The sequence below is a fragment of the Salminus brasiliensis genome, chromosome 17 (assembly GCF_030463535.1).
Source record: "Salminus brasiliensis chromosome 17, fSalBra1.hap2, whole genome shotgun sequence".
Taxonomy (NCBI): domain Eukaryota; kingdom Metazoa; phylum Chordata; class Actinopteri; order Characiformes; family Bryconidae; genus Salminus; species Salminus brasiliensis.
In genome coordinates this window covers 1,992,012-2,019,743 of record NC_132894.1, presented here as the reverse complement: position 1 = coordinate 2,019,743, position 27,732 = coordinate 1,992,012, and the positions used below count along the sequence as shown (strand labels likewise).

Sequence of the window (27,732 nt, the reverse complement as noted above, 5' to 3'; positions counted from 1 at the left end):
AAATCTGTCGGGATGAAGTGAATCACTGTACTCAGCGTATTTCACAACACATGGGTGCCAGTACAGTTGGCAAGTGTCTCAGACTAACCAAGATAAACAAATGTGTGTATGTGTGTTCTGCTTCCTTCAGGATGGTGGTACGGCCCTGTCTGCAGCCTGCCAGAGTGGGCACTCCAAAGTGGTGGACACTCTGCTCAAGAACGGAGCCAACGTCCATGACCAGCTCAGTGTTAGTCCACGCTCTCCTTCTTCTTCTTCCTAAGCCCACCCCCTCTCCTCTAGCTCCCATCGCTGTGTGCTGTGTGCCCACCCCCTCTCCTCTAGCTCCCATCGCTGTGTGCTGTGTGCCCACCCCCTCTCCTCTAGCTACCATCGCTGTGTGCTGTGTGCCCACCCCCTCTCCTCTAGCTACCATCGCTGTATACAGGAGCTGTGTGTAGGACCTCTGCCAGTTCCTCTTGTTTCTGCCGTATCAGTGACCGCACGCTGCTGCCAGAAACTGAGCTGGACACAGTCTAAACACTGAGCTCCTGCATGTCAACACAGACCAAAATAGCCTTCTTAGGTGCCTGAGAGACACCAGTGGAAGTTCAGATGAGACTGAGACTGGAAAGGAGACCATCTGACCGTATGCTAGAAGCAAAAGCATGTTCTAAACAGAGAAGAGTAGAGAAGGGAGTAGTGCTTTGGGTGGCACTCGGGTAGAACCTGTTCTTCTGAGTGCATATCTAATGATACTCTTACTTCCACTCCAGTATATTTTAAGAAATGTAATGTACTTTAGATTTTTTAAAGCCAAAGGAATCAAATTAGGTACATATTTCATACTTTATTTAGAGACCTGCAACATCAGTGTGATATTTAAATAATGTAATACATTACTGTCACTCATATTTCCATAATAGCAGCTTTACTAGAGAAGAAAATGTAAAAAAAAAAAAAAAAAAAAAGATTAAAACACACACACACACGCACACACACACACACATATATATATATAATATTTTTTTACATTACCTTCCAAACATAAAATGATTATTAATTATCTTGAATGGGCCAATATTGTATCTGTATCTGTATATTGTATGTATTGTATATTGAACATAAAAAAATGAAAATAACAATGCTAAGTAACGTGACAAATACGTTATATATACTACATATACTATACAAAAATATAAATTTAAGGAAGATATTTGGAATTGAAGTCAAGTGAGTAAAATTTCATACATCATGTTTTTGAGACCTGCAACATCAGTGTGATAATTAAATAATTACTTATACCACATACATAATATAATTACATAGGTAATATAAATAATGACAATAATATATAATATTATATATTATTATAAAATAAATAAGAAAAAACTACATGAAGGAGAATCAAATCAGGTACATGAGTCCTGCCTCTCTGGTGAATTAACTGTAGAAAGGTACATTTCTTCTCTACGTTTTACACTTTTACAAGGCAATTAAGGGTTCAATAATATTAAATTATCCCTGTGATTCTACTTTTATCTGTTCCAGTGTGGAATGTAGATATGTGTAATATAGATCACCATGTATTTAGTTGTCTGCTATTACTGCATGCGTGAGCTCTATGCCTGTTTGCCCACAGTCAGTGGGATAGTTCTCCTATCCCATTACAGGACGGTGCCACGCCCCTCTTTTTAGCCTCCCAGGAAGGTCACTTGACCGTTGTGCGTCAGCTGTTGTCATCCGGAGCCAAAGTGAACCAGCCTCGTGAGGTGATGGATCCATTCTGGACACCTTATTCTTCATGCATGTGTTCGTAGCTTATCTACAGAACTGTACCAGAGTTTACAATCATACAAAACCTAAACGCTATAACACGAGGATAAGACTGTATATGTATTAACTGGGAAATCTCAAAAATATTTTATAAATAATATATATATTAATTATAGACATTATCATGTTATATTACATAAAATACAAATACATTGTTTTTCCATTATATTCCACAAAACATCATCTGATTTTTTATTACATCACCATGCATCAGTGGGCAAGGCAAAATAACATTACACCCTCCCCTGCCCCCCATTACCGCTATTATTTAGGGAAAACCCTTAGCTGGCCCAAAGATATGCCTGATAGTTAAGTTATTGACATATCATACACTATACACATATATACAATATATATAAACATATCTTTTGATATATATCTATATTTAAGATAAGATAAGATAAGATCATCTATAATTAGTCCCACAGTGGGGAAATTCACAGTGTCACAACAGCAAAGGGATAGCAAGACACTCAGATGCAAAACGTAGATAAATTGCCAATAATAATATATATATATATATGCAAATTCCAGTATAAATTTCAGTATCTGAATAGTTTTAGTAATTAAAGTTAAATTAAATTTTACTGAAGTTTACTGATCTTTAAAAGAGTGTAATTGCTTTAGCATGCTATATTATAATGACATCAGTGGTATATAGTTGTCTTAAAATTACATCATTTCTAACAATTATTTCTGGGACAGTATCATCCAAAAAAAAGTTATTGTGTTTATTAAGTTAAAAGTTATAACAGGCCTTTTTAGAAACCCTCTCTTGTAAACATGTCACAGAACCGAAGGACAATTGCAAATCTTGGCGCTATTAATAAACAGTACATACTATAAATCTGTAATATTGTGATAAATTATGGGCTGTAATCTATATTTAAAAACTCTTAAAAATATGTTATCATATTTACTATACGGTATAATACTATACCATAATATTAGTATTATTAGTTGTTGTTTAAATGTTTTACACAGTGTGTCTGAAGGTATAATCTTTCTACATCCAGCCTCTCTTAGGAAACGAGGCTTTCATGGTTTAGTATTGATCATGCTTTGTGTTCTGCTTCCCTTGCACCTCAGGACGGCACTGCCCCGCTGTGGATGGCGGCCCAGATGGGACACAATGAGGTTGTGAAAGTTCTGCTGCTCCGTGGTGCAGATCGAGACGCTGACAGAACGGTATGTCACTGCGTCTTATAGTGTGACTCGTTTACTCACCAGAAACATACCCCAATAATTAATAGACAAAATTAGGAGCATTAAAAGTGTAAACAACCAATAAGGCCTACGAGTCCGATTGCTTGTTCACTTGTTTTAAAGGACGGCTCCACAGCCCTTTTCAAGGCAGCGCACAAAGGGCACTGCACTGTCATCGAGGAGCTCCTCAAGTTCAACCCATCTCTAGGCCTTCTGAAGGTATGAGAGAACGCAGAGTATTTATATTTATAACCAGTGGAAATCTTTCTCTCTGTTCTTCATCATGGGCTGTTTTGCATGCCGTCTAGAACGGTTCCACAGCTCTTCATGCTGCAGTCATGGGGGGAAATCCGAAAACTGTGAAGCTACTGCTAGGAGCAAACGCTGACCCTACTTTACGCAACAAGGTGAGCATTCACTGCATTTACGGAATAGGTTTCCAACCCTGTTGCATTAGCCTGCAGATTTCATCTCCGATCCAGATCTAACTCACGTCCTCCGGACCTTCAGGGACATCCCAACACAGCTTGGGACTGAAAGCACTGTAGAATGGTAGAACCCCCAGTATCATTTATTTATGTCCAGAACTAATTCTGGTGTTAATACTGGCCTCTGCTGGCTGATGCGTAGCAGTACAGCCACATCATAGCTGCTTGAAAAACTGTCCCATTCACTAACTGTCAAAATATTTGTGGATACTCTACACATCTAATACATGCATTCAGATACTTCAAATTGCACCCATTGCTGATGCAGACACACAGCTTGTCTAGTCTCTGTAGAGAAGAAGTGCTGCCAATAGAATAGGACTCTCTAGAGCAGCTAAACGCTGAAGAAGTGTGTCCTCTGAAATGATGGTGGTGCCCCATCCAGTACTTTTGGAAAGGAATGAGTTGGGGATGAACACTCTTGTCGCTGAATGCAATCAAATCCTCACAGTAATGCTTCTCCAGAATCTAGTAGAAAGTCTTCTTCCCTGGACAGTAGAGACAGTTACTTCAACAAAAGCAGGATCAACTCTTTGTAATATCCTTGATTTCAGAAGAAACAATGACTGAGCAGGTGTCCCAATAGTTTTGTCCATTAAGTGTAGTTTTATCCCATACTGTGTCACTTTTATCTGATGTGTCTTTTGACTAATCTGTCCTCAGTAACTGATAATGGGCTTCTGTCTTTCGTCAGAACAATGACCTACCAGCAGACCTAACGAAGAACGAGCGCATCTTGAGGATCCTGCGGCCGCAGATCTTAAATGGAGAAAGTTGATGAGCGCTTCCTTTGGCTCTTAGTCTTTTACAGCCTTTGTTTTTGTGTCCGATGAAAAAATGCACTATATTCAATGAAGAGAGAGGCCATAAATAACAATCTAGTATTTTTAACGGTGCCTGTTTTTGCGCTCAGAATACACTCACAAACTCACACGCTCACAAAGCAGCAGAGCTATGTCCTGTCCCGGGAAGCAGAGTTCCGCTCCCACTGCTGCACGTACCCGACACAGAGTGCCACACAGCTACCCTCACTTTTATGTTAAAGAATTTAAAAAATTAAAAATGAATAAAATACACAAAATAAGCACTGATTTTTCATTTCATGTTTAAAACTGTGATTCTTTATTTTTCTGCAGTTTTGATGAACATCTTCATCTACAGGAATATCCAACATTGAGGTCTTCTGTACGTTTCTCGATTTAACTCGGTTTAAAAGTGGTCGAGTTCATGTCTGTGAAACTCTGTATAGTGCTTCTAATTTATTTATTATTTATTTATTTATTATTTTATTATTTATTTATTTATTTATTATTGGCCACAAGATAATAAGACAGGACAGGACAACCATATTGATCATTTGTGTCGGACACAGATGGAATTTGGCTTCTGCTTTTATCCCACCTGTGCAGTGAACACACACACATACACACCAATGTAACACACACAGCGGACAGTGAGCACACGTGCCGGGAGCGGTGGGCAGCCATTGCTGCGACGCCTGGGGAGCAGAGAGGGTGAAGGGTCTTGCTCAAGGGTCCAACAGTGGCAGCTTGCCGAGCCTGAGTATTGAACCCACAACCCTGAGCCATCACTGCCCACACTAATATACTGAGACCAGAAATTCTGTTTAATGACCATGAATGAACAAATTGAGGCTACAAATTAATATATGATATATATGAATATGTCCAATATTAGGTTTAAAATGTATGTATAATAAATGCAATGCTAATCAGTATTAATGTGGAGGCATCTATATGTTTTATCGTGGTCATGCCTCATCCAAAATAATCACCATGTTGACAGTTTTTTTTGTCTTTTTTTATGCAGTTCAAATAATTTCTGGTGTTTTTTCATATTTTCTTTAAACTACTGGTGCTTTAATACGTGCAACAATCAAAAAAAATAATAGCATTTGTCGCCAGTTGTCTCTGCGTCCCTAAAATGTTTGTGTGAAAGTATGTTAAACTGTATCTTTGTGAAATCTGCTGTAATAAAACGTGTTTGTAAACTGGGTTCAGGCGTTGGTTCTCTGACTGAACGTTCTCTGAACCAGCGATTCAAACCAGGCTGAAATTTGCACGAGCTGGAAAGCGCTGCTCTTGTTGTCTTGCAGGCAGTGAAGTGCTGAATATGCGGGAAGGGTTAAATGTCTTACAATGGCCACATCATCATATCTGCTTAAAAAAACTGTCCCATTCACTAACTGTCCCAATATTTGTGGATACCCCATCTAATAAATGCTTATAGATACTTGAGATTGCACCCAATGCTGATGCAGATGTGCAAATGCACACACACAGCTTGTCTAGTCTCTGTAGAGAAGAAGTACTGCCAATTGAATAGGAATGAACCCAAGGGTTAAATGTCTTACAATGGCAACAACAACAATAATATTGATTATATTATGTTAATGTATTAGTCTGAATTATACTTGCAATCATTTATGTTAATTATTATAATGGAAGTATCTTTATTTAAAGACAATAGATAAAAATAGGTATAGATTTACAGTGTTTTTAATGTAACATTTTTATATTGAATAATACTGAATGATGATACCACATATCTGTATTAACAGCAGTACTTTATTAATGGTATGCGTAGAGGTTGGGCCCATATATATATATATATATATATATATATATATATATATATATATATACATATAGTGAATAACTAATGTACAGGTTATTAATCTGTACTGCCATCACTGCAGCATCCAATGTCCCATAAAACACTAAACTGACTATATATATATATATATATATATATATATATATATATATATATATATATTTATTTATTTATTTATTTTATTGTATTTTATTTTACATAATTTTGGACGCAGTAATTTTCTAATTTGAAATGTTAGTATAAACATGTTGTATAAAACTATAAATAAATTGTCTAAACATTAAGAAACATCAACTACCTGCTGTAATAATCCATGCCTTTTCTCCAGTCGAGGCTTCAGTAGAACAGCACCTCCAGCCTGAGCCTGAATCCGACTAGGAATGCGCATGCTCGACTAAGCCCTGCCCAAACCACACCCACGCGTTGACGTCACACCAACGTCATGTACACAGGCTTGATTTTTTTTAGTGGGAGCTTTTGTTTTTATCTGCCTTTACAAAATATTTTAGCCAATTTAGAATGAATACTACTTAAGTATTACTTAATTACTTAAATACCATAAACTTAAGTGTACTGTGCAAAGATGTGAACCCATAGTGCGTCACTTCCGCACAGATTAAGACTTTTTAATCTACCTCTACCTCGTTATGCTCTTATTTTGACATTTTTGTTTAAAATGGCTATTATTTTTTACTTCTATTATTATTATTATTATTATTATTATTATTATTATTATTATTATTATTTGTCTGAATGTGTTTTCTTATCTCATATGATCTTATTAGATATCTGTCTGTTTCTTTTTGCAAATTGTATCATAAAAAATTAAATTCATTTAAAATTGTGTTGACGCTATAATGTATATTAAAACGTAATAATAATATTATTATTAAAATAACAATAAATATATTTGATATTTTTAATGCGTTTTTCTTTATTTTTTCTCAAAATAAAAAAGACAATAATAATTTACTATAATAATACACAAAAATAAAAACATAAAATACAAACCATTTAAATTATTAAAATCTGAAAGTGAGAGGTGGGGCATCCCCGTGTGGGCGTGGCGTCGGTGGCGTCACGACTGACGTTCACCACGGAAGAGACCTGAAAGCAGGTTTAGATTAAAGGACTGAGTTTTGAGAAATACTGAGACATTTTTCTAGTAAAGTAAATTACAGAGTAGTTTGTGTGAGAGTAGAAATGTAGAGCCTATAGCTGCTGTATTTTTACAGAAGTGACGAGATTAAGACTAAACTCTTATAAAAAGTTAGACCTCGACTGCAATGGCTAATGCCACTTTACAGGTAAGCAGCTCTTTGTTTGTTTGACTTTGATCTTCACCTGTGAACACCTGTACACAGCTGCGTGGACACATGTGGATCGTCCATCCTCAAAAGCAGAGGGAAATCCAGGACTGAAGCTCAAACAGGAGTCTGCTGTAAATGTGCTGCTGTTTGTGGAGCTGTGAGCTCTTAAACAGGGTCGTGAGAACAGGACAAGGGGCTGAAGCCATCCTGCAGTCAGACAGTAACACCTGAGCGAGGTGGAGAGTGAAGAAAAAGGGACTAAAACTTAGACTGAGTGGAAAAGTATGAGATCCAAAATGGAAATAGGAACTGCATGTGAAAGAGGAAGCTCACTTTCCTCACATGTTCTGTGTAAGTACTGAATAAACCTGGAAGAATGAAAGTACTCGCTCAGACAGGCCGTCCAGAAGTCCAGGAGTACATCAGGTGTTCAGTTTCTGTCTCATACAAACACTTTATGCTGTAGAACAAAGGTCAGCCTTAGTGTCTCTGTGTGTTCAGATATGCACATGTCATTGTTCTGTTCACCTTATTAAGTCTTATAAGACTTTCACAGTATAAAAAAATATCCAAAATATCTATATTTTACTGATCATAAACCACTAACATATCACTTTTATATTTAGCAGCAGAGCTTAACCCTCCACCGACTCTCTGTAGATGTAGCCGGACCGATCCCAAGCAGGAGATTCCTGTTAGACTGGATGTTTGTCTCGTCTGAACTTCCCGTCTCCTTCTCTTTTCGTGTGACAGAAAGCGATTGACCTGGCCACCAGAGCTGCTGAGGAGGACAAGGCAAAGAACTATGAGGAAGCCCTTCGTCTGTACCAGCACTCCGTCCAGTACTTTCTACATGTGGTGAAATGTAAGTGGGGTCACTTGTGAGCTCATTGTGGTCAACCTGAGTGGACCTGCACTGGACAGGTGTAGAGTACTGTAACGCAGGGATCTCCGCTCTAGAGCTCGGTATCCACTGATGGCAGGTGCCACAGCAGAGGGGAAAGCATTTGCAGAGTCTCTCTAAACCTCCAGCGGTGGGTTTTATATTCACCTTATTGGTGTAGTGGGATGGATTTGCCCAGCAAGAAGATCCGACCTTAGTCTGTCATGAGAATATTAGTGTAGGTTGTGTCTTTATTATAATAATAAAAATAATAGTTTTTCTTAGTAGTAGTAGTTGTAGTGTTTTAAGCAATTTTATTATTGTTATAATAATAATAATAATAATAATAGTAGTAGTAGTAGTACTGATTGCAATAGTCTTTCATAATTTATTTCCCAATACTGAAATAACAATAGAAAACAAATGATAATAAGAATAATTATAAAAGTTATACGTATTATAAACATTTATATTTAATGACAAATTCAAGAATGTTTATAATAATAATAATAATTAGTAGTAGTAGTAGTAGTAATTTATTACTCGTTGTAATAGTTACATTACATCATTTAATTTCCATAACATTTACTTTCCTATACTGCAAATAATAATAATAATAATAATAATAATGATGTTGATAATAATAATAACAACAACAATTTTATTATTAGTAGTAGTAGTAGAAGTATTGTTATTATTACTGAATGTAATTGTAATGTAGTTATTATTATTATTATTATTATTATTAATATTAATAATAATTGAAATTGAATTATTTCTTTCCCAATACTGAAAAAATAAATTTATACTTTAATTACCAATTCAAGCTAGTATGATTGTTATTATTGTTATTGTTAGTAGTAGTAGCAGTAGTAATTATTATTACTGAAATAGTTAAGCATTTCTTTTCCAATACTGACAATATTGCTACTAATAATAACATATATACTAATATTATTATTATATTTATTATTGCTATTGTTGTTGTTGTTAATAATAATGATGATGATGATGATGATGATATTAGTTACAGACAGCATGAGCATTTTAATCAGCTCCTGCATGAATTTGGGTGTGCCTACCTCGGTTTTCTCCTGCTGCTCCAAACTGATCTCTGGGATGGAGGACTGGTGATCATGCTGGTCAGTCATAGCTCCAGTGTTTATTTGTTGAACCCGTCACACACAGATTTGGACCCTACAGCTCTCATTCTGAGATGTGGGAGCGTTAGTGTTGGGTTCTGACATGAAGCACAGAGTGAGCACAGTGAGTCCCTGTTGTTGTAAGTAAGACTGCTAACGGACTGGCTGTGTCCTGCAGATGAGGCTCAGGGGGACAAGGCCAAGCAGAGCATCCGGGCGAAGTGTGCAGATTACCTGGACAGAGCCGAGCAGCTGAAGGAGTACCTGAAGAAGAAAGAGAAAGCCCCTCCGGCCAAGCCTGTGAAAGTGTCTGATGATAAAGGGTTAGAATCTGCTACCAATCAATCTTCTGATCTACGTATCTATTGATCTACTGATCTTCTGATCTACTTATCTATTGATCTACTGATCTTCTGATCTACTTAGCTATTGATCTACTGACCGTCCAATCTGCTTATCTATTGATCTACTGATCTTCTGATCTACTTATCTATTGATCTACTGATCGTCCAATCTGCTTATCTATTGATCTTCTGATCTGCTTATCTTCTGACCTTCCGATCTGCTTATCTATTTATCTATTGATCTTCTGATCTACTTATCTATTGATCTTCTGATCTACTTATCCACTGATCTTCCAATCTGCTTATCTATTGATCATCCAATCTACTTATCTATCTACTTATCCAATCTTTGTATCTATTGATCTTCTGATCTTCTGATCTACTTATCTATTGATCTACTGATTTTCTGATCTATTTATCTATGGACCTACTGATCTTCCGATCTGCTTATCTATTGATCTTCAGATCAACTTATCTATTGATCTTCCAATCTGCTTACCTATTGATTTTCTGATCTTTTAACTATCGAAATGATCCTTATTTGAAACTGAAATTGGTTTGCGCAGGAATGACGATGATGATAGCGAGAACTCTGAGAAGAAGAAATTACAGAGTCAGCTTCAAGGTGTGTGACCCGGTCTCTCCAACTCACTTTCCTGCAGTTTTGCTTTTTGCCTATTTTGCGACATTGCCAGGTGTTGCAGCACTGGTGTTGGTGGCTGATGAGGTGTGTCTGTACTGACAGACTGCACTGCGTCAGTACTCTGTCCGTCATATTAGCAGTCATGTGATTTGCAGGTGCGATTGTCATGGAGAAGCCAAATGTCAAATGGAATGATGTTGCCGGCCTGGAAGGAGCTAAAGAGGCACTGAAAGAGGCGGTGATCCTGCCAATCAAATTCCCTCACCTTTTCACAGGTACAGATCACACAAATACTGCAAAGACCTCCACTCATGCAGATCAACACAATTGATATTTACACCCCAGTTAAACCAGAAGTAATGGGTTTTTTTTTTTTTTTTTTTTTTTACCGTTGTCTTTAATATTATTATGCTTTGTGTTTCTTTTTTTATTTTTATGGATTTATTATTATTATTATTATTATTATTATTATTATACCCTTAGCCTAAGTGGAGTTTCACTCATGTTGTCATTTCCATTCTGTGTAATATCAATATAATAAACAACAATTACTAAATAGTACATTAAAAATGATAAATATTAAGAATAATTAAATAGTGATAAAAATAATAATAACACAAATAAGATCCACAAACAGAAAATGAATGCAGACCACATCCCTATCGGAGCCGGATCAAAGCCAAGAACCATATCTGCCATTTCAAGCTAATTAACAACAATGACATTTTCCCCAATAATCAACATAAATCATTTTGCCAGTATAAATCATTTTGGCAATACTTTTAAATAATACAAATTATACATTAAACAACATTTCCCTAGTAATCATCCAGTAATCAGCCATTGCATTTGCATTTGATCAGTTATAGCTACTATAAAATAATAACTTTTAAATAAAAGTTCTTTTTCTTGTAATTGTGAGTGATGTTCTTAAGCTTCCTTCCTTCGTTTGTCTATTTTTGCTCCTTTGTTCTTCCTGGGTGCTACCTTTCCATGCACTGCGACCGTGCTCCATAATCCCCAGGAAAAAGAACTCCATGGAGAGGGATTCTGCTCTTTGGCCCTCCAGGCACAGGGAAGTCCTACCTGGCCAAAGCTGTGGCCACTGAGGCCAATAACTCCACATTCTTCTCCATCTCCTCCTCTGATCTGGTCTCCAAGTGGCTGGGTGAGAGTGAGAGGTAAGTGTGGAGAGATCATGGATTTCTTATTGGCATGAGCTATTAGCCATACTTATGTTTGGATTAAAATTAAAACAAAGAAAGGCCTAAAATGACCTATTGAAAGTGAAATTATGATAATGTTTCTTATATTTATAATATTCAACATTTTTGAGACTAGTACATTCTGACATGCATTGCTCATAAAAGTAATGGGACCTGAACAGGCAACATTTCTGTGACAGGACAAACATTTAATGAGATTTAGGTGCTTTAAAATGTTTGTTTTTTTCATCATTTTAATACTAATTTAACAAACACTGATTTAAGATAATGTGCTAAATATTCTGAATCTAATAAAAAGATTCAGCTTTTTTTGGTCAAATATTCAAATTTTCCATTAAAAACAAATTCATACGTCATCCTATTGTCAGCAATGTTTCTTAATGATGGCAGTAAAAGCAATTTGTCTTAACAATAATAATTCTTATAAAGAAAACCAGAAGAAGCAATTCCTTAAAGAACAGTTTCTGTCGTCTTCTACAGGTTGGTGAAGAACCTCTTTAGCATGGCACGGCAACACAAGCCCTCTATCATCTTTATTGATGAGATCGACTCCCTGTGCGGCTCCAGGAGTGATAATGAGAGCGAAGCGGCTCGCAGGATCAAGACTGAGTTTCTGGTTCAGATGCAAGGTGAGTGGAGCGGGACTCGCTGTGTTTTCTTTCTGGCCGTGTTTGCAGGCTAACCTTTGCTTTGCCTTCATCTGTAGGTGTAGGAAACGATAATGAGGGAATTCTGGTACTTGGAGCAACTAATATCCCATGGACTTTGGATTCTGCCATCAGAAGAAGGTGAGTGACCGGGTGTATCAGTGTATTAAACAAAGCAGCCTTTATTTCTTTCACCTTTCTATGTTCACATATAAATAATGGAGAAGATCTGGCTAATTCTGGTAACAAATACTGATACCCTTGCCTAAATAACACTGAATAGTAACATGCACTATGTTGACAAAAGTTTTGGGACAACTGCTCATTCATTGTTTCTCAAGGGTATTAAAAAGAGCGGATCCTGCTTTTGTTGGAGTAACTGTCTCTACTGTCCAGAGAAGATGACTTTTTACTAGATTTTGGAGAAGGAGCATTGCTGTGAGGATTTGATTGTGTTCAGCAACAAGATCATTAGTGAGGTCAGAATGATGATCATCACCCCACCTCATCATCCCTAACTCATCCCTTGCAAAAGTACTGGATGGAGCTCCACCACCATCATTCCAGAGAACACAGTTCTTCCACTGCTCCACAGCTCCTCAGTGCTGGGGGGCTTTATACCCTTCAAACGCCTCACCTGGCAGCCTAATGCCAATATAGGTTTCTGTTAATCTGCTCCAGAGAGTCCTATTCTATTGGCAGTACTTCTCTACAGGGACTAGACAAGCAGTGTGTGTGCATTTGCACATCTGTGTCAGCAGTAGGTGCAACTTAAAGAAGCTGAGTTCATTCATTAGAAGGGGTGTCCACAAACATTTGGACATGCAGTGTATAGGCCGATATGTGGATGTGCAGTCTGGTGCCTGGTGTAGTTGAGCTTCTTTGCATTGGTGTATCTCTGCTTCTGTGTTTGCGTGCACCAGGTTTGAGAAGCGAATCTACATCCCACTCCCTGAGGAGCATGCTCGATCCTTCATGTTCAAGCTCCACCTGGGCACCACCCCCAGCAGCCTCACCGATGAAGACTTTATCACCCTGGGGCGGAAGACTGAGGGCTACTCTGGTGCGGACATCAGCATCATTGTTAGGGACGCTCTCATGCAGCCCATACGGAAAGTCCAGTGTGCCACACACTTTAAAAAGGTGAGCAAACCCATGTGTCGGGTATGGAGATGACTGGAGATGTTTCTGTTTCAGTGAGCACTTCTCCAAGCGCTTTGAGCTGTTTAATGACGCAGATAACTGCTTCTCATGACTCGGAGGAAGTTTTTTAATCCTCTCTGAGGTAGTGAGCTGGAGGAAGAAACCTTGGGAGGAACCAAGACTCACAAGGGGGGCCTGACCCGTCCTCCTCTGAGCAGAACTATTTATTAATTATTGATAAAAGTCACCAAACCATCTAAACTGTTGAACGGCTCTGATCATAATCATAATATAATAATCATGGTGTAGAATAACTAATATAGTCATGGCAGTGATGGTCAGAGTAATTATGGGTAATAGTGGTGATATTAATAGTGGCAGATAGTTAAGAGTCCATTTAGGTTTAACATGGTCATTAGGCAGGTAGCAGGGGTAGAAGGGTGTGCCCTTGGTCTGGCATGGGTGGTGGTGAGGGAGGCTGCGGGCCTGCTGGTCGTACTGGTAGGTGGCAGTGGGGACCCCGGCGGGCAATCTTCCTGCAGATCGGGCTGGACGAGTGGGCGACCATTTACTCAGAGAAGGTAAAGAGGCAGAGTTAGTCAAGCTGCTCCTTTTCCGAACTGCTGCCTGCATCCAACATGCCTGGAGGGAAATGCCACATACCCGGTTTCGAGAGCGCCATCTACCCACCCTAGAGAGAATTGTGCTCAATGGCTAGCAGTATGACCGGGATTCAGCATGACCCTGAGGTGTTTAAACACGCCAGCAGCACTGCTGTGTCTGATGCACTCATACCAGCGCAACACACACTACTAACACACTCCCCTATGTCAGCCAGTGTCAATGCAGTACTGAGAATGACCCACCACCCACTGAGGTTGTCAGTCCTGTGGGGTCCTGAGCTCCTATATGGTCAGTGGAGCTGACGGAATCGTCCGAGTATATAGCATTCACTTTAGAATAACTGCCCCCAACCGTTAGACTGAATATAGATGTCTCTACTTGCCCACAGCAGAGTCCGTGATGATCTCCTCCATGTGTGCAGGTCCGAGGAAAGACATGGAACAACCCTGATGCAGTTGTAGATGACCTTTTGACCCCATGCTCTCCAGGTGACCCCAACGCGATTGAGATGACCTGGGTAGATGTTCCAGGAGATAAACTGCTGGAGCCGATCGTCAGCATGGTAAGAACGATGTAGAGAACCTTGAACTAATTGTACCACAGCTGAATCGCTTGATAATTGTCATTGGTAACTAAGAGCATTTTCAGGACTCAGAAATTTACTTTTTAATCCGGTTAAATCGGACTCTGGTTGCGATTTTTGTTTGGGCTGGGGCGGATGCAGTAATTGCACTAGGATGCGGATTCAAACAACCGCACCATGACCCTTGAAAGGCGGTGGTCTTGTTCCAGTACCTGGAAACTGACCCTGTTGTGGTTCATTTGTGGTGAGGGCGTGATCTGACCTCCATCCGACCCAACTATCAGATACACACCATAGGTTTGAGCTAAACTGCTCCTACAGCCAGGTGTTAACCTGGTATGCTGCCCAGATAATGAATACTACTACGGATGCCATCTCTGTTGCAGAGATGTCCAGAACGCAGGACCTTCCTCCTGTATTTACGTTCTAGCTCCGCCCCATGTGGTTTGTCGATTTTCTTGTCTTAGTGGATTTTTCCCTGTTTAAAAAAAAAATTAACCAAACCAAGTGGGAAACGCTCCAACTTTACAAACCAGAGCACCGTGAAGTCGGTAGTGGTGGGGATGGGAATGCTTAGTGGTCATCTGTTAGCTCCAGTAGTCTTGAGAAAGTGATCCTCCTCCACGAGTACTCAGTGATCTATCTATTTTTCCTACGACTGATGGCCGCTTTAGCTTCTTAGAGCTAATAGTAAGGAGGCATTATGAGCTACATGGCGAGAGTATCAACGTGGACCAATCTAGGGAGCCAGTAGCATGTCGGCCTCCCAGCACTACTGCATCTTCTCCTGCAAGGGCTACGTTGCGGCCATCGGTGATGTAGAGACTCGGGTCGTGTACCTGTTCAGATGTAAACAGTGAGGGAAGGAGCTTACCACAGTCTCTAGTGACCCATAAAATAAGTTTTACACAATAAAGTTATAACTGAATAATAACTGAATATGACATTTATCAAAACTACAGCACCTGAAAGATCCTGATGATGGCTGTGGCATTGTCTTTTTTTTTTTTTTTTTTTTTTTTGGAATGATGCACTGATTTAATTGTGTTAGCCCAGATTAAAACCCTTCATACCCGCACATTGGTGTGATGAAGGACAGGAGCTTAATTGGTGGGTTGTAGGCGGCTATAACTAACACTGCACTCTCTGCAGGCGGACATGGTGAGATCGCTGGACAAGACCAAGCCCACTGTAAATGAGGAAGACTTGGAGAAGCTGAAAAAGTTTACTGAGGACTTTGGCCAGGAAGGCTAACTCCAGCCTTAGCCTGACTGCCAAAAAGCTTTTATTCAGTTTGTTTTATATTTTAACTTCTTCTCAAAGCGGCGAGATGCTATAGAGCTATAGAGTGTTTACCTCATATGGCAACTAAGCCATATGGATCCTTCTCTATTACACAAGATCTTTGTATTGGTATGTTTATATATATATAAATACATACATATATAACACTTGGGTGTATGATGAACTGACACTGTTTATTTATTGAATAAGGTTATTATATGGGGATATTCAGCTGGACAGCATCTTACAGTGGCTTTTCTGTATCTGCTGCTGCACAGTTTGCGTTGGTCACCCTCTAGTCCTTCATCAGTGCCCATGGGACGCTGCCAGCTGGACTATTCTCAGTCCAGCAGTGACACTAAGGTGTTTAAGCACTCCAGCAGCACTGCTGTATCTGATCCACTTATACCAGCAGCACAACACACACTGTCTACTAACACACTCACCACCTCCACAATGTCAGTCAGTGTCACTGCAGTGCTGAGAGCCGTGTTTTATACATGTTGTTGTGGAACAGTGGTTCTATATGCAGCTGTTCTCCTATCCTAATGAATGTAATGAAAACGGGTTAACAGCTAGATATGATCCATAAACAGGAAGGTGTTCGTTTCACCATGTGATCATAGTTCTTATTATACTGAAAGGTCTTTAAGGCCTCACATTACACAGTAAAACCCTTTCCCTTTATTCACCGATCAGCCATAACATAAAAACCAGCTGCCTAATGTAGAACCTCCTTGTGCTGCCAAAACAGCTCTGACCCATCGAAGCATGCACCCCACAAGACCTATGAAGGTGTCCAGTGGTATCTGGCACCAAGACTAACATCAGCAGTCCTGTACGTTGTGAAGGTGGGGCCTCTATGAGCATCAATGGGCCTTGGGCGCCCATGACTCTGACGTACCTACTTTTGGTAGGTGCTGACCACTGCATACTGGGAACACCCCACAAGACCTGATGCCTGATGTTTTGAAGATGTTCTGACCCAGTCATTGTCTAGAACATCACTTCAGTTTGGTTCTTCTCGGTCAAAGTGTCTCAGATTCTTACGCTTGTCCATTTTTTTTGCTTCATTTGCTGCAAAAGCTGACTGTTCACCTGCTGCTGATGTTACTCACTTCACCTGTCAGTGGGTTTATTCATATGGCTGTAAATATACACTTCTTTTGAACACCAGTCAAAACACATGGTTCTAGAGTAGAGAAAGGGCTTTTCTCTCTTATTTCATTATTATAATTTCTGTCGTTTCATTAGAATGAGATTTCCAAGTTTATTAAGCAGCTTAAGAGTTTAGGACCTTCTAATTGAACCTAAGGTAACACGCTATGCCAAAACCAACCTGGAAGAAAATTACGAAGCAGTTGGTCGGCTGGAAATGTTACATCAGATCAACAAACAATTGATCAATTTCTGTTTTAATTGATTAAAATAATTGTCAGTGAACACAAAAACTTTGTATCCTAATTTTTACTGGTTTTCACATTTACATTCACATTGAAGGTATTTAGCAAACGCCAGTCTTCTCCAGAGCGACTTACAAATGTGCTTCACTGTTTACTCAGATAATACCCTCCAAAAGATCCCTCTTATATACTACTAAATACAAAAGTCAGCATGGATACAATCAAATGACACTCTGCACACTTTTCTCCATAATGTGAATCTGGCAGTTGTTCTTTATATTCTATCAATCAGAATTTAATGACGAATGGACCAATAGAAATGCTGCAAAATCTTTTATTTTTACATTATTATTATTATTTGAAACTCTGAAAATCTAGAAGGCTATTTCTTTTACCAGTTGGTTTGTTGGAGATACAAGGTTTTGGCTTCAGATACTGATCTAATAAAGCATAAAGCATCTCTCAGATGTCTGTAATTCAGGTTAAATACTTTATTGGTTACAATCATGACAGTAAAATATTGCAATGCAGCAAACGCTTATAATGTCTGAGCAACAAGTAGTGCAAGTGCAGACACAGACGCGAACAGGAAAGGGGGGGAAAGAAAAAAACAAAAACAAAAACAAAAACAACAACATAAGCATAAGAGGATCCCCATGTTCTGGAATAAATGTCACATCTATGCCACTGGTCCACAAACTAGAGGCCAGAGTGTGTTAACTGGGTTAATTATCTGCAAAGCTCAGACTTACTTGAAAAGGCTCTCTGTTCCCCTGATAAAACATAAAGGAGTAAACTGACTGTCAATAAATAACTGATGAAACTGTAAACAATCAGTAATGCATGTTACAGTGTGTCTGATATCAAAACTGACCAAATGAACAGACGATCCACCGTCCCATGTCGTAAACACAACACTTTTCTTCTACGATCAATCCCTGTGAATTGAGCTGTTCAGAGTATCCAATCGTTCCCGGCTGGTTTCGATTTGTGCATCGATTTCTTCCCAAAAGAAGAATATTACATCAAACAAATAAACAAATGTTATTCCTTTTTTAACACAACCAGAATAAATAATAATAATAACAATAATAATAACAATAATAATAATCTCACACTGGAGAGGAGGAGTTTAAAGCATTATTTCCCACAAAAGCAACAAAATAATATCGGTACACCTGATCAAATAAGCACTTTAGGAGTGTTTAGAAGATTTGAGTGAAGGCCATACTCAAAAAAACCCAAAAAACAAAAATAACAAACCCACACACAGACACTGAGTAGTACCGCTGAAGCCAGAGTGAGAAGAGGCTCTGGAGCTGTTCTTACATTCATACAAAATCAGAAGAAGCAGAATGGACATTCATATCCAAAGCAGAGCTCTGGCGCAGATCATAGGTGGGGGTAAACAAGTGGATGGAGACATTCAGTGGCGTCACCTTTCAGAGCTGAAGGAGAATAAATGCACGGCCGATCTGAACGGCATCTTAAAACCCTGTCGTGCTCTGGACCTGGATGCTGAGCTGTCTTGTCTGTCTGTGTGTATATATCAGATCACTGGCCATGTAGTACATATGAACTCACCAGCTTAACCCTCTCAACCCTCTCAGCGCCTGAACCGAGAACTACTGAAGAAGCTATATGTTGAGTGTGAGAGGTTATGGGTTGATGGGGTTAATCACCACAAGGGTCCCTGTCCTTTCTACACACTGTAGTGCCATCAATGCTACCTACTGGTTAATGAGCCTGTTAATAGAAAAGCTCTGGAACTCTCAAACGAATCGCTATGAAAGGCATCATCCGTCCAAATGCCACAGAAGAACCGTTTATGGTTCCATAAAGAACCATTTTTGAGAAATATGTAGGTGTGAAGCCTTTTAAAGTATTAAAGAACTTAATGGACAGGTTCTTCACACACACACACACTACAAAAATGGTCCTTTACAAAACAGTGGCTCCTCTATGACAAGGGAGGGAAACTGGGGCTGGAGTCCAGTACAGTGTGCTGATTTCCCTGCTCTAACAGACCTACTAAGCCTGGCCATTAACAGGTGAGTTGAATCAGGTGTGCTTAAGCAGGAAAAGCAGAAAACTGCAGAAATCCGGACCTCCAGAACCGGAAATGCCCACCCCCAGGGTTGGATCGGTAGGTTTTCTCATAACGCAACAATGGAGATCCATAAAAGACCTGTAAATACAAGTCCATGTCTCAAAGACCTGTCCAAGAATTCTATACTTCTAGGAATCCTATTAAGCTTTAATTAGTCTTGGTCTTGACTATTTTTAAGCCCATCAAAGCCTTTTTTTAAAGTTTGCTGAGACCAGTTTAATTATTTATTTGCAGATGTCAGCTCACATCCGTCGTGTGCTTCATCTATTCCTAGAGCCGTCACTGCTGAGATAGAGAGGAACAGGATGATGCAGTGCCAGTGGCTTTTCTTTAAAATCCAGTAGACACCAACATACATCCCCAGTCGTTCTTCATTTAGTCCCTTCATAACCTTCAAAGGCAATCTAAGCAGGTGACCTAGTTTTCCGCACAGCCACCCCAAGGCCTCGGAACACGGTTTTGGTTTCATACCACCTCACCGGTGGCAAAGCGTGAGTGCAAAACAAACATCATCATCATCATCTACTGCTCTACTGCACTCCAACTGTAAGTGCTACCATGAGGCTTCAGGACGTACAGAGGGATTAACTGCAAAACAGATCACAGACGCATCCGCGACACAGCGATTACAGATTAGACCTAGTTATAAAGACGCAGAGGGGCTGCAGCAACATTAAGACAGTAGCAGAACACTCGTCTGAACTGCGAGGGGTCTCGGAAGGAGAGGAAAAAGGTCAGATCTTAGTTCTACAGGCACCTTAAAACACAGAGAAAAGAGAACCGATAGCCAATCCCGTCGCAGCGCCGGCTAGCATCCCGAGGGCCATGTCTCCTGCATCGTCGCGGCGCCGGTCCTCAATGATGACGTGGTTGGCCTCACGTGGGGGGTAGGCTGCTGAGGGAGACAAAACAAAAAACAGACACATGAATAAGCACCAAGAATACTTCTCATTCCAGTATCTTCTAATATTAGACTGGATTAATCAGATAATTTGATTAGTAATACTGTAAGGGTAAAAACTGTAAATCAATTGATTAGATCCATTTAGAATGAATTATGATGACCGGCAGCAATGAAATCTACCTGGGTAGTGATACGGGGAGGCAAATGTATACTGCTGCCCACCTGCAGAGTAAACCACATGGCTGGTATAAGGAGGAGGATGAGGGACATAGCCTCCATACTGGTCTGGATAGTACACCTGGTCACAGAATGAGAATAATCAACACAGGGTTCACATTTCAATGTAGAGTTTAAATGACACACTTTATGGACAAAAGTATTGGGACACCTGCTCATCCACTGTTTCTTCCAAAAATTCAAAGGTATATAAAAACAAATGCTACTTTTGTTGGAGTAACTGTCTCCACTGTCCAGGGAAGAATGCTTTCTACTAGATTTTGAAGGAGCACTGCTGTGTGGATTTGATTGCATTCAGCGACAAGACCATTAGTAAGGTCAGAATGTCCTCATTCTAGAGAATGCAGTTCTTCCACTGTCCACAGCTCAATGCTGCTGGGGGGCTTTATACCCCTCTAGCCCACGCCTGGCATTGGGTAGCATGGTGCCAATAGGTTCATGTTTATCTCCAGAGAGACCAGCTATGTGTGTCAGCAACCTAAAGTAGCTGAATGCATTCCTTAAAAGGGGTGTCCACAAACATTTGGACATACAACACTGTACCTGAGGTGTCGGATTTAGTTCTGCATAGGAAGGAGGAGCAGAGGCAACAACCTCCTGAGTAAACCCAAACTGAGGAGGAACCACCACCTGTGAAATGACACAGACAGGTTAACACTGACACAGACAGGTTAACGAACTGCCACCCGTCACACCCTAAAGGCGCCTGAATGGAAGGATAAAATATGTTGAACTTGCTTGGGTAAACACACAAGTGCTCAGGTACGCAGGGAGTAAACAAAGGGAGTTCTACACCTTTACAACTACAATATATTCACTGACAGCTCTGAGGTCAAAGTATAGAGAAACAGCCTTACACTCAGAAACGTTTACAGGTTTAAAGAAATTGATGTAAAGATTCTTCACCAGCTTATTTATATATTCTCAGTCATACTGCACCCTCAAAGACTTCTCCCCAATCATACTACACCTGAATTCACACCCATCCAGTCTTTTATAAATAATGTACAAATAATTATTTGTAAATAATGTTGTAAAACATTTCAGATTTTATCAATCCTGTATATTTAAACTGCTTTAGTGCAATATTGTAAATAGAGTGTATATCTAGTGTGTGTGTGTGGATATGTATAGCAGAAGTTAAAGGGTTAATATTCAGTATTTCTATTTTGTAAATACTTGTGTTCTTTTTTTTTCTTTTTTTTTTTACTACTGTGAGTAGTACTCCCCTTTATACCTGTGTAATGTGTATATATATATATATATATATATATATATATGTATATTATTTATACAGACTAACAGGCAGACATATGTAAATCAGATGGGTTTAATATGATGATATATGGAAGGGTTTAGGAATTGGAGTTTTTTTTTTTATACTGCCGCAAAGGGTGTCGTAACTAACCAATATAACTGGGTGTGCATATCCGTAGGTGTGTGTGCGCGAATGAGCTGGTGTGTATACTTGATACATACATTGCTGTATGAGTGTTTAATAAAATGAGGAGATTATCATGGTTATCAGTTCCTCACGGTCACATCCTTCCTACAAAAATGGTTCTTCTTAAAACCAAGTGGTTCGTTGACAGCACCACAGCAACCACTTGTAGCACCTGTTTTTTATTTATTTATTTATTAAGTGTACAGCCTACAGTCAACTACTCCACCCATGTGTTTGCTTTAGTAAGGAATGACTCACAGTGTTGGTCCTGGCATCTTGGAGGGCCATGGTCCAGGCTCTGGGAGAAAGGGGGCAAAGAGAGAACAGTAATGTTATTTATACTGAATACACTGGGGATACTTGTTTTTGCTAGTCCCTGAAATTCAGACTAGTGAGTAATTAACACTGCAAGACCTTGTATCTCCAAAATAGCAGCTTCACAAGGAATTTTTTTTTAAATAAAAGTCAATGCAAATGATTTTAATTTCACTGTGTCATTTTGGTGCATTTCTATTGGTCCGTTCATCATGAAATTCTGATAAAGAACATGAAAAACAATTTTTTATATTAGATGTTTGTATCTGCTTCAGTCTTCGCTTTCTAAAAGTGCAGGTTTCCTCACTGCAAAGTGAAAGTGAAAGGTCTGTGGATCAGCTGACTTACAGCGCATCGTCCGCACTGTCTGCGCAGAGGCTAATAACACGTCCATCACGGCACACGATTTGAAGAAGGGCTTCTTTGCTTTTTCCTTCAGGAGGGGTCAGCTCTGAGAAATTGAGAGAACACACAGAGTTACAACGGTTGCTGACCTCACCAGCACTCGCATCCTACACCCAACATCCTTATTCTTCTAGCAATGGGCATTAAACTGCACAAAACCTTTAACACTTTTGATCCCTGACTCCTCCTCTCCTATTACTACTTTTTAATTATTTCTGTTTATACTTTTTATTCCTGTATATTTTAGTTTATCTCTACACAGCTTTGTTTTCTCAGTCTTATATGATGCTTTGACAGTCATTAAAGCATTTCACTGCTAGTTTTACCATGTACAACTGTGGATGTGACAAATAAACTCAATAACAGGACAGACAGATTACCCCAATTCATTTCAATTTCTTGGGAAAGTTACATATTACAGATCATAGCTGTAATAAAGGAGCAGGTCAAAATAAAAACTTTATATACAGAGATATAAATAAAACTATAAAGATAAAGACTAAATGACATTAATACTATGCAGAATACATCTGGCATCCTGAATAATCCTGAATAAGATGATGTAATTTTATATTATATGTATATGTATGTATGCATGTATGTATATATGTATGTGGTCAGTTTGGCGGCTACAAGCAGGGCAGGGAAGGGAAGGCTGCAGCAAGAACAAACAAGACTTTCACATCTGGCCTACCTCTGCAGGCACTGGCATTACGGATGTTGATGCAGTCCACCTTCATATGGATCTCGTCCTCCATGTCACGCCGCTGCTGGTCATCGTAGAAAATAAGGCGGCCATCTGACCAGAGGTCAAACCAGTTTTTCTTCCAGCGACGCAGGATGGTGCCTGTGTTTACAAAAAAAAAAAGTTAATAAAGTTAAATTGCATTGCAGGATAGAGTTTAGCTGTCTAATTAATACATCCAAGAGGAAATGTGTAATTAATAATGAGTGATTTGATTGAGGCTGCAAACATCAAATAAACGGATGAATGAAGTTCTGATTGGGGCTATAAACATCAAAGTATAATGTAAATAATAAAAGCTTGAGTTCAAAAAGCTTAAACCTCAAACTTTAAAGTCAATTAAACTCCTGCTGTTTATTGAAGCTGTAATATTAAAATATGATTCATTAACTCTTAATTTAAGCTGTAAACACAAAAAATATATATAATTTAGTCTGTAAACAAACAACAGATATATAATTTAGTCTGTAGGCAAACAACAGATATATAATTTAGTCTGTAAACAAACAACAGATATATAATTTAGTCTGTAAACAAACACCAGATATATAATTTAGTCTGTAGGCAAACAACAGATATATAATTTAGCCTGTAAACAAACAACAGATATATAATTTAGTCTGTAATCAAACAAAAATATATAATTTAGTCTGTAAACAAACAACAGATATATAATTTAGTCTGTAAACAAACAACAGATATATAATTTAGTCTGTAATCAAACAAAAATATATAATTTAGTCTGTAAACAAACAACAGATATATAATTTAGTCTGTAAACAAACAACAGATATATAATTTAGGCTGTAGGCAAACAACAGATATATAATTTAGGCTGTAAACAAACAACAGATATATAATTTAGTCTGTAAACAAACAACAGATATATAATTTAGGCTGTAGGCAAACAACAGATATATAATTTAGGCTGTAAACAAACAAAAATATATAATTTAGTCTGTAAACAAACAACAGATATATAATTTAGGCTGTAAACAAACAAAAATATATAATTTAGTCTGTAAACAAACAACAGATATATAATGTAGGCTGTAAACAAACACAAATAATATAATTTGGGCTGTAAACATTCAGCTATTTAAGTAAATAAATACTAATTGGAATTTAAAGGTGAAAAATATGTATGATATAATAAAAATCCACCGAATTTGACTGAAACTTATTAGATTTTATTAGGAATATATAAACTATTCACGTTTTGCAAGGTATAATTTTAAATACATTAGGCATAGAATCTCTCAGGTAATATTAATATTAATAATAATAATAGGGATTATAATAATAATAATACAGTTAAATGATGAATATTAAGGTAATAAAGTTACTCACTCTGTCGGTGGAGCCACCCGCTCTTAACAAACGCCATTCTTGTAGGAACAGATGAAATGATCGTAATATTGATTATTACAGTAACAGCTGGAGGAGCTGACTGATCAGCGTCCTCGTATCTCCTCGGTGTTTTGGGCTAAAGCCGGGCTCTCCGGAGAGGCAGCTGGAGGCGGTGCAGGCCGCTGAACGACTCCTGCAGCTCTGCGGAGGCCGGATCCACGCCTGTAGGGTTTAATACGAGCTCAGTTCAACAGATAATATCATAAACACAGAATACACTCCTCACCCTCCCTCCCTCTCTCTCCCTCTCTCTCTCTCTCTCTCTGTCCCACATACACACACACACTCTCTCTCTCTCTCTGCTGATCAGCGACGAGCTCCTGCTGTGGGACGGAGTGACGTCGTCAACATCAGCTGCTCCGCAGGGAGATGCCCGGATGTCGGCGTGAACAAGCTGGGGAAGCTGGGAAATGTAGTTTGTTTACAAAAATGGTTGCTACACTGTGTGTCCAAATGTTTGTGGACACCTCTTCTAATGAATGCGTTAATCTACTTTAAGTTGCACCCATTGCTGACACAGATGTGCAAATACACACACACACACACACACACACACACACAGCTTGTCTAGTGCCTGTAGAGAAGTACTGCCAATAGAATAGGACTCTCTGGAGCCTTGGCGTGGGCTATAGAGGGGTATAAAGCCCCCCAGCATTGAGGAGCTGTGGAGCAGTGGAAGAAGAACTGTGTTCTCTGGTATGATGGTGGTGGAGCTCCTTTCAGTACTTTTGGGTGGGGTGAGTTGGGGAGTTGGGGATGAGGTGGGACATAAAAATGACATAAAAATGAGATATAAGGTTTTTGCATGAAAGCACTGATATACAGACAAGAACTGTGTTCTATGAAATGATGGTGGTGGAGCTCCATCCAGTAGTTTTGAATGGGATGAGTGATCCTCCAACATCCTGACCTCACTAACGTTCTTGTTGCCGAATGCAATCAAATCCTCACAGCAATGCTCATTCCAGAATCTAGTAGAAAGCCTTATTTCCTAGTCAAAAGCAGGAGAAACTCTTTTTAATGCCCCTGATTTCAGAAGAAACAATGCATAAGCAGGTGTCCAAATACTTTTGCCTTTCCATATAGTGTAGGTAGATAGTAGGCAGGCAGGCAGGTAGGGAGGTAGACAGACTGACAAACAAATCAATTGATCAATATAGATAGATAGATTAATATTGATTAATATAGATAGATAGAAGGAGCACTTCATCACACTCACCACTAGATGGAGCCTCATAATTTCTAGTGTAATTAGGCCTGGGATTAACAGGATGAGCCATATTACATCCCTAAATCAGCACTGTAAGCTTCCATCAGTATTTTCAGTCATTTATCTGAAATTTTGGGAACATTATACATGTATAACTCCACACCTACAACAAAAAGCAGTCATTTAGATTAATTTTAAAAAGTTGCTTAGTACGGACACATGCAGCTGTGATTTCCAGCAGAGATTCTTAAAATACACCAGTTTAAATACGACCTTTAAAATATAGTTACTGGAGTAGACTCCTTATATTCCAAAGTTATCAGAAATGCTGGTAAGAAGGTTCTGGTGGGAGTGTTATTATTAGAAATGCATAGGAGAACCTGTAGACCTCCTTTAAGGCCCATTGTAAAGAAGACAGTAGATGTTTAACTAATATCCAATGTGCTTTTGATCTACTGCCCATCCTGCTGATTGGCCCAATCTAAAATAAACGAAAGCTCGATCGTGAGCTCTTGTCTTTGGGGGCTGTTTTTTTTTTTTCCCAACCCGATGCTCTAGGCCCTTCATCATAGGGGTCAAGACCCTGAGGCTTCAACAGTGAGGGACTTATATATGGACAAAAGTATTGGGACACTTGCTTCTTAAAATACACCAGTTTAATTCCGACCTTTAAAATATAGTTCCTGGACTCCTTATATTCCAAAGTTATCATTTGTGAGATGTTCCCAAATCCCTGCACCCCTGAGGCCTGAGGACAGCTCTCCTGTTCCCCAGCTGAGCTCACCCTCACCATTCGTGTGACATCACCAGTCAGTTCAGCTGGCACAGGAGAATTCATCTCAGTGCCGGTGAAAGTAATCTCATCCGGACCTCATTCGGACACGTAGCCCGCGCCGGCCGGGGGCCCGGCAGATTGGAGTGATTTATGCAACAGTGCCGGCCTGTGGTTGGCCGTAGTGCATTTCATTTGGTCTTAATCCGCTTGATTTTTTGAACAGATTAACCACGCAAACCAATTGTCGACCAGCAGGGGGATAGTGTGACTGAGCATAGATGGGGAAAGTGACCTCTCCAGTTTAAAAAAAAATTGGTCAAGGCTGTGTGGAATCGATGAGAATCGTGGAAAACTTGACCTCGCTTGGGATGGACGTCTCTCCACTGCTTATTAAAAGGTAATTGCAGACTTGTAGATTATATAAATGCTGGACTTATGGAAGAGACAAGGACAATAGAGGCCTGGTTTTGTTTCAGAGCAGTTTGGGGGTCTTTGGGGGAAAACCTTAGGTGACCTTTGTTAAACCGTTTATCGTTTAATTAGAGTGTGTGTATGAGAGCAGCAGTGTTTACCAGTATGTGGCCTACAGTAACAGTTTGTATGAATGCCCTTGGAGAGGGGAGTGAATAGAGCTGCTTCTTGTTATGAGTGGGCAGTTGACACATTAACTGGAGCAGAGTTTATGGAATGTAGAGTCAAAGAAGCCAAGGGGAGAGAACCAGCGAGGCCTCTCAGTTTCCAACTGCCTGCAAAGTTCAGGACCCAACCCAGCCGCACTCTCTGTTATATCTGGCCTCGC

General features: G+C 39.2%; 3 protein-coding genes across 6 annotated transcripts in view; 2 read left to right on the top strand and 1 right to left on the bottom strand.

The window, feature by feature from the left end:
* The window catches only part of ankrd29 (ankyrin repeat domain 29), a 12,207-nt gene extending 6,688 nt beyond the window's left edge, over positions 1-5,519 (top strand). For 2 of the 3 annotated variants that reach the window (XM_072660901.1, XM_072660903.1), the window contains exons 5-10: positions 131-229; positions 1,622-1,751; positions 2,905-3,003; positions 3,145-3,240; positions 3,330-3,428; positions 4,204-5,519. In XM_072660901.1, coding sequence (XP_072517002.1) covers positions 131-229; positions 1,622-1,751; positions 2,905-3,003; positions 3,145-3,240; positions 3,330-3,428; positions 4,204-4,287 — 607 coding nt within the window. In that variant the 3' untranslated portion in view covers positions 4,288-5,519. The remainder of the gene's footprint in view (positions 1-130; positions 230-1,621; positions 1,752-2,904; positions 3,004-3,144; positions 3,241-3,329; positions 3,429-4,203) is intronic. The other variant, XM_072660902.1, reaches the window with a different exon arrangement.
* Positions 5,520-7,247: 1,728 nt separating this feature from the next.
* On the top strand, positions 7,248-17,426 carry LOC140537779 (vacuolar protein sorting-associated protein 4B-like). Its single transcript, XM_072660025.1, has 11 exons — positions 7,248-7,453; positions 8,210-8,321; positions 9,660-9,804; positions 10,392-10,450; positions 10,624-10,743; positions 11,493-11,649; positions 12,175-12,323; positions 12,401-12,482; positions 13,265-13,484; positions 14,530-14,670; positions 15,844-17,426. Exons 1-11 carry the CDS (start codon positions 7,433-7,435, stop codon positions 15,943-15,945), a joined length of 1,308 nt encoding a protein of 435 aa, XP_072516126.1. The 5' UTR covers positions 7,248-7,432; the 3' UTR covers positions 15,946-17,426.
* Positions 17,427-17,847: 421 nt separating this feature from the next.
* plekhb2 (pleckstrin homology domain containing, family B (evectins) member 2) lies at positions 17,848-25,303 on the bottom strand. 2 transcript variants are annotated; one of them, XM_072660782.1, is made up of 7 exons: positions 24,889-25,303; positions 23,488-23,640; positions 22,737-22,839; positions 22,332-22,371; positions 21,173-21,259; positions 20,615-20,690; positions 17,848-20,383 (listed from the first exon to the last, which is right to left on the bottom strand). In XM_072660782.1, the coding sequence occupies exons 1-7, from the start codon at positions 24,923-24,925 to the stop codon at positions 20,247-20,249; spliced, it is 633 nt and encodes a 210-aa protein (XP_072516883.1). In that variant the 5' UTR covers positions 24,926-25,303; the 3' UTR covers positions 17,848-20,246. The 2 variants fall into 2 exon arrangements, with proteins under 2 accessions (XP_072516883.1, XP_072516882.1); XM_072660781.1 differs by having other exon boundaries at positions 20,573-20,690; positions 24,889-25,302.
* Positions 25,304-27,732: the final 2,429 nt, after the last annotated feature.